We start from the raw sequence: 14148 nt of genomic DNA, 5'->3' as shown, positions 1-14148 counted from the left end.
GGAATCTGTAATTCCAATGCTGGTTTAGCCTATATTTAGCATAAGGTACAAACGTGATAGTGGAATTGAAGCACGCTCAAAATTGCTGCTTGGAAGCTCATTAGGGCGATGATTGTCAATTAAATTGCCTGCTAGCATTCATTTTGGTGGATAATGTTTCACTTAACAACCCCTCTTAACAGCGATGAGCTGAACAGCAGTAAACACGTTATCATTGAATATTTTGACTGCTACTTAAAGCCATGCTCAGCTTTCACTGTTCACTTACTGGTTGTGACTCACTGACTACAGTGCATTTGAAGGCTTTCCTAAAGTCTTTGTCAAAGCTTCACCAACACTCCATCAATATTTTTCCCCAGATATTGTCTCAGTACTTCACCTAGTACTGAGCCACTAAACACCTTACGGGAGTCACCAGGAGAAAGGGACTGGTTTCTTTTGGATATTTTGGACCCTTTTTCTGAATGCTGAGTTGGATGAGATGAGACCAAGCAGGCAGCATGTGTTGCTACAGGAGAAGGCAGCAGGAGGCCTCTCAAGCATGAGGCCTGATCCATCCAAGGTTTTCACAGAGCAGTCCTCCCACACTTGTGTGACCCCAGTGCAGTTGAGGAGGAGGCTGCAATTTGCCAAGCAGATTATTGCAGAGATATGTGGCCTACCTGGACTAAAGTTAGAGACATTGAACTACAATCCCAGAACTGAATTGGCTTTGGCAGTCAAGGTCACAGTGGCACTTTACCTTTATGGAACTGGAACATTCTGGGAATGACAGTTGATAGTGGGGGATTCCGCGACAGTAATGCCATTATCAAGGGATAATGGTTAGATTTTCTCTTGTTGGAGGTGGTCATTTTCTGGCATTCGTGTGGCATGAATGTTACTCGCCAGCGCAAGCCTGGATATTGTCCAGGTCTTGCTGCATTTGGACAAGGGCTGCTTCAGTATCCGAGGAGTTGCGAATAGTGCTGAACATTGTGCAATCATCAGTGAGCATTCTAAGCCCAGCCTTTCAAGGAGGCATCGCTTATGTTATGGCATACAGTGAGAACCTGTTTTTACCCTTTCATCAAAATAACCCCCCCCCCACCAACTCCCCAGTATTTAGCTATAATAAGACCTAAGACATAGGAGCAGAATTAGGCCACTTGGTCCATCAAGTCTGCTCTGCCATTCGATCATGGCTGATATTTTTCTCATCCCCATTCTCCTGTCTTTTCCCCATAACCCCTGATCCCCTTATTAATCAATCTTTGTCTTAAAGACACTCAATGACCTGGCCTCCACAGCCTCTGTGACAAAGAGTTCCACAGATTCACTACTCACTGGCTGAAGAAATTCCTCCTCATCTGTTTTTAAAGGATCGTCGATTTAGCCTGAGGTTGTGCCATCTGATTCTAGTTTTTCCTACTAGTGGAAACATCCTCTCCATGTCCACTCGATCCAGGTCTTGCAGTATCCTGTAAGTTTCAATAAGATCCCCCCCTCATCCTTCTAAACTCCAATGAGTACAGACCCAGAGTCCTCAACCATTCCTCATACGACAAGCTCTTCATTCCAGGGATCATTCTTGTGAACCTCCTCTGGACCCTTTCCAAGGCCAGCACATCCTTTCTTAGATATGGGGCCCAAAACTGCTCACAATACTCCAAATGGCGTCTGACCAGAGCCTTATACAGCCTCAGAAATACATCCCTGCTCTTGTATTCTAACCTTCATGACAAGAATGCTAACATTGCATTTGCCTTCCTAACTGTCGACTGAACCTGCACGTTAACCTTGAGAGAATCTTGAACATTGACTCCCAAGTCCCTTTGTGTTTCTGGTTTCCTAAGCATTTCCCCATTTAGAAAATAGTCTATGCCTCCATTCCTCCTTCCAAAGTGTATAACTCATACTTTTTCACATTGTATTCCATCTGTCACTTCTTTGCCCACTCTCCGAACCTGTCCAAATCCTTCTGCAGCCCCCCCTACTTCCTCAATGCAATCTATCCCTCTACATATCTTTGTATCATCTGCAAACTTAGCAACAGTGCCTTCAGTTCCTTTTTCCAAATCGTTAATGTATATTGTGAAAAGATGTGGTCCTCGCACCGACCCTTGAGGCACACCACTAGTCATCGGCTGCCATCCTGAAAAAGACCCCTTTATCCCCACTCTCTGCCTTCTGCCCATCAACCAATCCTCTATCCATGTCAGGATCTTACACTTAACACTATGGGCTCTTAACTTATTTAACAGTCTCCTATGCAGCACCTTGTCCAAAGCCTTTTGAAAATCTAAATAAATCACATCCACTGGTTCTCCTTTATCTAACTTCCTTGTTACCTCCTCAAAGAACTCTAACAGATTTTTCAGACATGACCTTCCCTTGACGAAGCTGTGCTGACTCAGTCCTATTTTATCATGCACTTCCAAGTACTCTGCGATCTCATTTTCAATAATGAACTCTAAAATCTTACCAATGACCGAAATCAGGCTAACCGGCCTATAATTTCCCATCTGCTGCCTCCCTCTCTTCTTAAACAGTGGTGTTACATTAGCTATTTTCCAGTCCTCTGGGACTCTTCCTGCCTCCAGTGATTCCTGAAAGATCACCACCAATGCCTCCACAATTTCCTCAACGATCTCTTTTAGATCCCTGGGATGTAGTCCATCTGATCCAGATGATTTATCCACCTTCAATCCTTTCAGTTTCCCCAGAGCCTTTTCCTTAGTGATGGCCACTATACTCACCTGTGCCCCCTGATTCTCCTGGAGCTCTAGCATCCCACTGGTGTCTTCCACCGTGAAGACTGATGCAAAGTAACTATTCAGTTCCTCTGCCATTTCTTTGTTTCCTATTATTACTTCTCCAGCTTCATTTTCCAGTGGTCCAATGGCTATTTTTGCCTCTCTCTTACCTTTTATATACTGAAAAAAACTTTTCCTATCTTCTTCTATATTACTAGCTAGCTTACACGCATATTTCATCTTCTCTTCCCCCCCCCCCCCCCCCCCCACCCCTCCCCCTTACTGCTTTTTTAGTTGTCCTCAGCTCACTTTTAAAGGCTTCCCAATCCTCTGGCTTCCTACTAATCCTTGCCACTTTCTTTTGCTTTTATGCTGTCTTTGACTTCCCTCATCAGCCATGGATGCCTCGTCCTCCGTGGCTGTTTCCTCCTCCTTGGGATGAATTTCTGTTGTGCCTCCCAAATAACTCCCAAAAACTCTTGCCAATGTTGTTCCATTGTCTTCCTTGCTCGGCTCCCTTTCCAATCAACTTTAGCCAGCTCCTCCCTCATGTCTTTGTAGTTACCTTTACTTAATTGTAATAACATTACATCTGATTCCAACTTCTCACCCTCAAAGTGCAGGGTAAATTCTATCATATTGTGGTCACTGCTCCCTAAGGGTTCCTTCACCTTAAGTTCCCTAATCAAATCTGCCTCATTACTCATCATCAAATCCAGAATTGCCTGTTCCCTAGTAGGCTGTCACAAGCTGCTCCAAAAAACCATCTCTGAGACATTCCACAAATTCCTTTTCTTGGGATCCATTACCTACCTGATTTTCCCAGTCCACCTGCATATTGAAGTCCCCCACGATTATTGTAAACTGCCTTTTTTATACGCCTTTTCGATCTCCTGACTTATTTTCTGTCCCACATCCTGACTACTGCTAGGGGGCCTGTACATAACTCCCATCAGAGTTTTTTTAGCTTTGCGATTCCTCAATTCTACCCACAGAGATTCTGTGCCTTCTGATCCAATATCGCTTCTTGCTATCGATTTAACTTCATTCCTTACTAACAATGCAACCCCGCCCCCTTTGTCCATCTGCCTGTTCTTTTGATAGGACACATATCCTTGGATATTTAGATCCCAGCCCTGATCCCCTTACAGCCACATCTCTGCGATGCCCACAACATCGTACCAGCCACTTTCAATGTGCGCAAGAAGTTCATTTACCTTGTTCTGAATACTGCACACATTTAGGTACAACACCCTCTGTCCTGCATTGACCACCTCCTTCTCATACTTGTCACCTTTTTTGCTCTGCCTGAGGTTAGATTCCTGCCACCTTCTATGCTTTATGTTCTATTATGTGGTCTTGAAACTTTATTAACCACTCCTGAGCCCTCGGCTCCTTTAACTAGTTGAAAGTCCTCATCATTAACCTGCATTTCTACCCTCTCTTTTAACTTTGATTTTCTAATTCTCCATACAACTGAACCCTCTCCCCCACTATTTAGCTTAAAGTCCAATCTACAGCCCTGGTTATACGATTTGCCAGGACTGTGGTCCCAGCATGATTCAGATGAAGACTGTCCCATTGGAACAGGTCCCCTCTTTCCCAGTACTGGTGCCAATGTCCCATGAATTCAAACGCATTCCTCCTACACCAATCTTTGAGCCATACATTTACCTCCTTAATCTTATTGACCCTGTGCCAATTAGCTCATGGCTCAGGTCATAGTCCAGAGATTATTACCTTTTTGGTTCTGCTATTTAATTTAGCTTCTAGCTGTTCATATTCCCTTAGCAGAACCTTTGTTCCTGTTCTACCTATGTCATTGGTACCTACATGGACCCTGACAAAGAACAAAGATCAAAGAACAAAGAAAATTACAGCACAGGAACAGGCCCTTCGGCCCTCCAAGCCTGCAACGACCATGCTGCTCGACTTAACTAAAACCCCCTACCCTTCCAGGGACCATATCCCTCTATTCCCATCCTATTTATGTATTTGTCAAGACGCCCCTTAAAAGTCACGACTGTATCCGCTTCCACTACCTCCCCCAGCAGCGAGTTCTAGGCACCCACCACCCTCTGTGTAAAAATAACTTGCTTCGTTCATCTCCTTTAAACCTTGCCCCTCGCACCTTAAACCTATGCCCCCTAGTAATTGACTCTTCCACCCTGGGAAAAAGCTTCTGGCTATCCACTCTGTCCATGCCTCTCATAATCTTGTAGACTTCTATTAGGTCGCCCCTCATCCTCCATCGTTCCAGTGAGAACAAACCAAGTTTCTCCAACCTCTCCTCATAGCTAATGCCCTCCATACCAGGCAACATCCTGGTAAATCTTTTCTGTACCCTCTCCAAAGCCTCTACATCCAATGTGGCGACCAGAATTGAACACTATATTCCAAGTACGGCCTAACTAATGTTCTATAAAGCTGCAACATGACTTGCCAATTTTTAAACTCAATGCCCCGGCCAATGAAGGCAAGCATGCCGTATGCCTTCTTGACTACCTTCTCCACCTGCTTTACCATTTTCAGTGACCTGTGTACCTGTACACCCAGATCCCTTTGCCTATCAATACTCTTAAGGATTCTGCCATTTACAGCATATTCCCTATTTGTATTAGGCCTTCCAAAATGCATTACCTCGCATTTGTCTGGATTAAACTCCATCTGCCATCTTCTGCCCAAGACTCTAACCGATCTATATCCTGCTGTATCCTCTGATGGTCCTCATCACTATCCGCAACTCTACCAACCTTTGTGTCGTCCGCAAACTTACTAATCAAACCAGTTACATTTTCCTCCAAATCATTTATATGTATTACAGATAGCAAAGGTCCCAGCACTGATCCCTGAGGAACGCCACTTGTCACAGCTCTCCATTCAGAAATGCACCCTTCCACTGCTACCTTCTGTCTTCTATGACTGAGCCAGTTCTGTATCCACCTTGCCAGCTCACCTCTGATCCCATGCGACTTCACCTTCTGCACCAGTCTGCCATGAGGCACCTTGTCAAAGGCCTTACTGAAGTCCATGTAGACAACATCTACTGCCCTACCCTCATCAACCACCTTCGTCACTTCCTCGAAAAACTCGATCAAGTTAGTGAGACACGACCTCCCCTTCATAAAACCATGTTGCCTCTCGCTAATACGTCCACTTATTTCCAAGTGGGAATAAATCCTGTCTCGAAGAATCCTCTCCAATAATTTCCCTACCACTAATGTAAGGCTCATCGACCTGTAATTACCTGGATTATTCTTGCTACCCTTCTTAAACAAAGGAACAACATTGGCTACTCTCCAATCTTCTGGGACCTCCCCTGTGGTCAGTGAGGATACAAAGATTTCTCTCAAGGCCCCAGCAATTTCCTCACTCGCCTCTCTCGGTATTTTGGGGTATATCCCATCAGGCCCTGGGGACCTGTCTACCTTAATGTTTCTCAAGAACCCCAATACCATCTCTTTTTTGATCTCAACATGATTCAAACTATCTACACACCCTTTCCCAGACTCATCATCCACCAAGTCCTTCACTTTGGTGAATACTGACACACAGTACTCATTTAATATCTCACCCATTTCCTCTCGCTCCACGCATAGATTCCCTCCACTGTCCTTGAGTGGGCCAACCCTCTCCCTGGCTATCCTCTTGCTCTGTATATATGCATAAAAAGCCTTGGGATTTTCCTTAATCCTGCTGGTCAATGCTTTTTCGTGACCCCGTTTAGCCCTCTTTAATCCTTGCTTGAGTTTCTTTCTACTTTCCTTGTATTCCACACTTGCTTCATGTGTTCCCAGCCTCCTAACCTTGACAAATGCTTCCTTTATCTCTATGACTAGGCTCACAATATCTCGCGTTAGCCAAGGTTCCCAAAACTTGCAATACTTATCCTTCATCCTTACAGGAATGTGCCGTTCCTGAATCCCTATCAACTTACACTTGAAAGCCTCCCACATGCCAGATGTTGATTTGCCCTCAAACATCTGCCTCCAATCTACATGCTTCAGTTCCTGCCTAATATTGTTGTAAATAGCCTCCCCCCAATTTAGCACCTTCACTTGAGGACTACACTTATCTTCATCCATCAGTACCTTAAAGCTTACTGAATTGTGGTCACTGTTCCCAAATTGCTCCCCTTCTGAAACATCGACCACCTGCTGGGCTCATTCCCCAACACCAGGTCCTGTATGGCCCCTTCCCTAGTTGGACTATCTATATACTGTTTCAAGAAGCCCTCCTGAATGCTCCTTACAAACTCTGCCCCATCCATGCCCCTAGCATTAAGTGAGTCCCAGTCAATATAGGGGAAGTTAAAATCTCCCACCACAACAACCCTGTTACTTTTACACCTTGCCAAAATCTGCCTACATATCTGTTCCTCTATCTCCTGCTGGCTGTTGGGTGACCTATAGTAAACCCCCAACATTGTGACTACACCCTTCCTATTCCTGAGCTCTACCCATATTGCCTCACTGTATGAGCCCTCTGAGGTGTCCTCCCACAGTACAGCTGTGATATTCTCCTTAACCAGTAGTGCAACTCCCCCACCCCTTTTACATCCCCCTCTATCCCGCCTAAAACATCTGTATCCTGGAATGTTAAGCTGCCAATCCTGTCCTTCCCTTAACCAAGTCTCTGTAATGGCAACAACATCATAGTTCCTAGTACGAATCCAAGATCTAAGATCATCTGCCTTACTTGTTACACTTCTCACATTGAAATAAATGCACTTCAGTCCACCAGACCCTCTTTGATGAGCAACCACACCCTTCTTGCTCTTTCTCTGAGTCTTACTGACCCTACTCTCTGGGTCCCCTTCAGCTAATTCACCTTTGCTTTGGTACCCACCCCGCTGCCAAACTAGTTTAAATCTTCCTGTGTGACACTAGCAAACCTCCCGGCCAGAATAATTATGCCCTTCCAATTTAGATGCAAACTCTTACCTTCTCACAATGGCCTTTTTTTTTGGTTAGAGGAGGGAGGGAAACACTAATGTAGTGTTTCGGGCTTACCGCTCCTTGACACCAGATCTTCCGCTTCCTACTTTTTAGTAGATGTTGCAGGTCCAACTTCTCCCAGGATGCACCAGTGAAGTCCCTCAGCTGCCTCTACCAGATGCTGTAACTCCTGTTTATCTTTGGAGATGTTTATCTCTAGGCAACTAGATCTTTATTCTCCCACTCCAAGTTCCTCTGCAGCCCAGATAAGATATCCCGAACCCGAGCACCAGGCAGGCAACACAACCTTTGGAATTCTCGGTCCTGGTCACAGAGAACAGTGTCAATGCCCATAACTATACTATCCCCAATTACGACTACATTTCTTTTCTCTCCCCCCACTTGAACAGCTCCCTGTACCACAGAGCCCTGGTCAGTTTGCTCATCCTCCCTGCAGTACCCGTTCCCGTCCACACAGGGAGCAAGGATCTCGAATCTGTTGGACAGGTTCAGGGACTGACGCTCCTGCAAACCTAGCTCCTGGATCCCTCTACCTACCTCATTCGCAGCCACACCCTCCTGTCCCTGACCACTGGCCGAATTCAAGGTATTTAATCTAAGGGGTGTGACTGCCTCCTGGAACACAGTGTCCAGGTATCTCTCCCCTCCCTAATGTGTCGCAGCGTCTGAAGCTCAGAATCCAGCTCATCCACTCTGAACTGGAGTTCCTTAAGCAACCAACACTTACTACAGATGTGCTCACTGGGAACCACAATGGGGTCCACCAGCTCCCACATCATGCATGAGCATCACATTACCTGATCCTCCATTTCTATTTTATGGGGAGGTGTGGGAGAGTATAGTTTAGCACTTTACTAACCCTGAAAGAATTGCCTTGGCTTTTGAAGGCACAATGATTGGCATTGAATTTTAATAGCACTGAAAGATGGTATTGTGCTTTACCTTTAATGTAGTTTTTGAAATTCAGTCTCTCCCTGCTCTTCAAATAATTGTGAGACATCCAAGCAAAAATTATCCAACAATTGGACTGGAATAAATGCTACCAAAATTGTGCACATATGTATGTCTAATTGCAGGATCTGCCTTCAGCTCAGAGCTTTAGGCAACAATAAGTCCAACCTCAAATAAGAGGGTGATACCTTCAAGTAAAACATTTACTGATGGAATTAAAAGAAGCAAAACATAGTTCACTGGAGAAGTTGCTGTGAAACAAGTAGTCTTTCATTCTTTTTAAAAAACAGATCTTATTTTAGAATTGCAAATTATAGAAGAAAAAAGGCAATATTTTTTCCAAGAATTATCAATGGTAATCTGATTATTCTACAAAGTGTGACAAAATGTTTACCTGTTATAAATAATAGGATTTTCAGTATATGTTGCCCTACTATAAGCATTAAGATAAGCCATTTCCATGATATATGCTAATGTAAAAAGTATTACTCAAAGTTGTGGCATAGGTAATGGAGTTTGTAGACTGGAAACACATACTATATGTAAAATGTTTGCAATATGTGTAATTGATAAAAAAAAAGCACCAGGAAAATCCCACTGTATAGAAGATCAAGCAGATTTATTGAAGAAATAATACTTCATTGACTGAATCTAAAATAAATGATTAAAAGAAACACGTCATATTGCAGTTCTTTCTCCTGACAATAAATAGAATAAGTAGAAGCAGATCATTATAATGCAACTCTTACCCTTCATCGCATTTGTATTCAATGCGTGCACCAAACACCAGGTCATCTCCTTTTACGAGCTGAAATGTTGCATGTAGAACATCTCCAGGAGTTTCGCAAGGCTTTACTGATATTGAGATTGGATTGAAATTGTATTAATAAATGAATTGATAGTGTTATGAATTCAGCTGATATTGGACAAGTCAGATCCCAAAGTGAAACCTGGGTTGAAAGACCCTAACATTTTCTTTAGAAACTGTTGATGGCAAATTACCGAACAAATTTACAGGAGTCTGCTGATGAACTGTTATTGTATTTTTTTTTAATGAATTATATTAAACTAGATTAAAAAGGTTGGAAAGATCTCATTTATCTTGCAAGAAGAAGATTTGAATTCCCACTATCCCCTTACCCCAGCAATATCCTTACAACCACCTAAACCAATGAAGGGTTACTATTAGCTTGACACCAGTTTCTCGCTTGGGACTGGCACAGTTGCAAATTTGTTTCTTTGGCGAATTCCTGAACATTCTCATGCTTCTCACCCAACTTCTATCTCTCACCGAGACACCCAAACTCTAAACTTGCTGTTTCTTCAACTGCAGAGCAAACAGCTGAGTTCCCTAAAGTCTTCTAATGGTACCTCTGTCCAACTGAAGACTTTATTGAGTCCGAAAACTGATTATTCAGTTAACTGTTGTCCCAATAGCCTTGTAGTTTTTTCTTAACAGAGAGCTTAAATACCCCATCTTCTCTCTCTGACACACAATGAACAATAAATGAAATGTACAAAAAAGCAGATTCCATGGATTTCTCATCAACCCACCCAGATGTTTGTCACATTGAAGCTATTTGGGCCACCGAACAGGATGTCATTCTTGCCTTCTGAGATTCCTTTCCCTTGGATTTTCAAATGCACTCATGGGTCACCTTCCAGGCACACTTCAGGGCAGGAATTCTCCCAAAAGAATTCAGTGTCGAATTTGCGTGAAAACTGGAGTAATTCATGCTGTTTTTTTCAGTGGGAATTCAGAGAAGAATCTCCCACACTCTGTGCACTGAAGAATAAAGAACAATACAGCACAGGAACATGCCCTTCAGCCCTCCAAGCCTGCGCCGCTCATGTGCCCACTCGACCATTCTTTTGTATCCCTCTATTCCCAGTCTGTTCATGTGGTTATCTAGATAAGTCTTAAACGATCCTCGCATTTCCGCCTCAATCACCTTGCTTGGCAGTGCATTCCAGGCCCCACCACCCTCTGTGTAAAATACGTCCCCCTGACATCTGTTTTGAACCTTGCCCCCCTCACCTTGAACCCGTGACCCCTTGTGTTCGTCACCTCCGACCTGGGAAAAAGCTTCCCACCGTTCACCCTATCTATGCCCTTCATAATTTTATACACCTCTATTAGGTCGCCCCTCATCCTCCATCTTTCCAGGGAGAACAACCCCAGTTTATCTAATCTCTCCTCATAGCTGAGACCCCCCATACCAGGCAACATCCTGGTAAACCTTCTCTGTACTCTCTCCAAATCCTTCACATCCTTCTGGTAGTGTGGCGACCAGAACTGGACGCAGTATTCCAAATGTGGCCTAACCAACGTTCTATACAGCTGCAACATCATATGCCAACTTTTATATTCTATGCCCCGTCCAATAAAGGCAAGCATGCCATATGCCTTCTTCACCACCCTCTCCACCTGTGCTGCCACCTTTAAGGATCTGTGGACACCAGCATGAATATCATTAAAAGCTAAAGGGCAGGGCCTATTCCCGCTGGAGAGGCTGAAATCAGCACACTGAGCAGGCCATTGTGCATATGCCAATCTGTCAGTGCCAAGATTAGCACATGCGCAGTGGCCCTGCACTGCTGGCCTCCCGGTTGCTGGCCAGCCCTCTGCGCCCCCCCCACGACCCGATTGCCGCCCCCCCCCCCGCCCACCCCCCGGATCATTCCCGGCCCGCCCTGATCTCCAGGCCCCCTCCCCACCACAATTCTGCCCCCCCCCCCCCCGCAGTCCCAACACCCGCAACAGGCTGACCCCCCCATAAACCACCCCGATCACTGGCCTCCCTCCTGACCCCACCAATCCCTATGCAGAATGGCAGCAGGACCCCCCCACCCCCGACCCCCAGTGATCACCCCCTAGGCCCAGCCCCATCAGGCCCCACACCCATATGCCCTGCCCCTCTGGCCACACCCCCTTGGTATTGCCCCATGCCTGATGGGCAGTGCCAAGGTGCCCCCTGAACATTGGCAGTTTGCCTTTTGGGCAATGCCAGGGGGCCCAGACTGGCACTGCCAGGGTGCCAATGCCCATGGGCACCACTCACACCCAACCCTTTGTGAAATCCCCATTGACCTCCCCTTCACCATAGTCAGGTGAGGCCACCAGCTCCCCGAAAGTGGGGAGCTACTGTAATCCCCACTGGAGTGAACACTCTGATGGCAGGGGAATTGCTAGTGGACCCAGAGACTACAGTCCTGGGCCCACTAATCACATTGAAGTTACACTGAAATCCCCCCCTGCATGCGTAATGGAGCACCAAGCCTATTTCCGACGCAGAGCTGATGACACCAGAAAATCTGGTGCTGGGAGGGGCATTTGGGGCCGGACACCCAGCCTGGACTGTGCTAATCCAGCCCTCTGAAATCTTCTGGCCTGCTGCTGTAATAAATCAGTGCAGTGGAATGGGAGAATTGCACCCCCCCCCCCCCCACCCCCACCGCCTGCATCTTTGGGCATGCTAGGAAGAACACTACAGTTTCAGAGAGATACCCTTTGCTCCAGAGGCCCACAGCAGGACTTTCAGGACTTCTCTCCAACCACTTTGCAAGTGTGCTCACTGCAGCTCCTTCTTTAGCTCAGAACCTATTTCTCTGCTCCTTTACTTTAGCTTAACGTAATGAGACAAGTTCCTGATCCTTTTCTTTGTCCCTTATATAGTACTTCCATTCGCGACCTCTCCCTGTCCCCTTCTAATGTCCTATTCCCTGGGCCTCCTACTTGATAATACACTCCAGTTCAGGTCACCTAATCTGCTTTTTGCACCGTTTGCTTTTCCTTGCTTCTGTGTGGATAGGCAGGACCGAGTTCCCAGCCTAAAGAAGGGGAAATAAATGCAATACAGCTGTAGGGCCATTTCCTGGCCTGCGTATCTGCAAGAGGCCCAAAGCTCATCAGGAAGTCGAGTTCCCAACTTCAGATTAAGCTGGGTATTCAAATTTTATCACAATGGTTTGACCAACACAGAATAAGCAGCATGAACCTGATGCTTATTGATTAATATCAAGAGTGGTTGGTTACCAAACTTTTACCATTGCAGTGACATCTACTTTCTAACTTTTACTAACTATACTTGTATATCAACATTATTTATTAATAACTATTAAGTATTTGTATATTTTAATAATCACAAGTTTGAATATCTTTGTAGACCTATTACAGATTTGTCTTGACAACAACTAAATCTTCTCTTTTAGCACTGTCAGCTATTTTACATGTAATAGATGCTGGTTATCTATATCTCAGTAGCTAAATGTGACAGTGTTCTAGGGTATTAAGTTAGATAACCTCCGGCACTAAAGTTTATTTATCAGTAACCAGTAAGCTTACATTAACATTGCAATGAAGTTACTATGAAAATCCCTGAGTCGTCACACTCTGGCGCCTGTTCAGGTACACTGAGGAAGAATTTAGCATGGACAATGCATCCAACCAGCACATCTTTCGGACTGGGAGGAAACCGGAGCACCCGGAAGAAACCCACGCAGATACTAGGAGAACATGCAAACTCTACACAGACAGTGACCCAAACCGGGAATCGAACTTGGCTCCCTGGCACTGTGAGGCAGCAGTGCTAACCATAGTGCCACTGTGTCACCCCTCGTGCCACCATGCTATCCCTAGATGCAGTGATTATGATGCCTGATTAACCCGCACCCGTCCATTACAATGGAGACAGCACGACAAATGTTTGCAGCTTGCACACCCCCCTCCCCCCCCACCCCCCCGCCCCCGCACTGTTCATTGGCTACATGCATTGGGCAAAGAATCCAATATTCTGAGTGCCTTGTGCAGGCTGCACCTCTGGTGTCCTGTGTAAAATGGCTGACCATGGTAGAAAGGGTGCACCAATATTTTCTGAAGCTGGATGTCTTAGTGGACAGGGTGGACTGTTTTGTAAAGGGGCAGGTGGACCGAGGTCAATGTCAGAATTGTAACTCCAAGAACCTGGATTCAGTGCAGGAAGGAGTTCAATGATCTTGGAGGAATTATTAAGGTCAGTGGATTCATCTTCAAGAGGCATATCCTAACAACTGCACCACTCATCACATCCACTGATCAATTCACTATACCCTGATCAGAAACCTACCAACATTCTCTATTATTTAGGATTCAACTCCAACACTCAGTTGCTTCACCTCATTCTTACAGTTAGCTTTTTTGCAAGTCCTACACTCACAAATTGCACATGCTGCCAATTATTCAACAATGATAGCCACAACAGCTAAATAACACTCACTGATAGTTCCCTCTCTCTTGCAGAGGAAGACAGTCCACAACAGGAGGAACTACTTCTTACTTTCTTCTTTCCCCTCACTGTAACCCAGTGTTCATTTACTGGAACCGGTTCAATTAGTGAAGGGGTTTTCAACAGCTCCCCACTTGCAGGGAGCCCGGACATGTCCGGGACGCCAGTGATCGGGGCGTTGAGGGGTGGGGGGGCGGGTAGGAGGGACAGCGATGGGGGGGTTGCTGTGCTGCCCAGTGA

The 14148-nt window shown here is 45.4% G+C and overlaps 1 protein-coding gene across 1 annotated transcript in view; it reads right to left on the bottom strand.

Annotated features, from left to right (window-relative positions):
* Window positions 1-14148, bottom strand: part of LOC144497223 (complement factor H-like) — a 138314-nt gene that overhangs the window by 106543 nt on the left and 17623 nt on the right. The window contains exon 3 of the mRNA XM_078218136.1: window positions 9394-9499. Within this exon, the coding sequence (XP_078074262.1) occupies window positions 9394-9499 (106 nt within the window). The remainder of the gene's footprint in view (window positions 1-9393; window positions 9500-14148) is intronic.

This window comes from Mustelus asterias, chromosome 8 (genome assembly GCF_964213995.1).
Source record: "Mustelus asterias chromosome 8, sMusAst1.hap1.1, whole genome shotgun sequence".
In the NCBI taxonomy this organism is placed as follows: Eukaryota; Metazoa; Chordata; class Chondrichthyes; order Carcharhiniformes; family Triakidae; genus Mustelus; species Mustelus asterias.
Note: the sequence above shows the minus strand (reverse complement) of the source record. Positions and strands in the feature narration are given on the sequence as shown.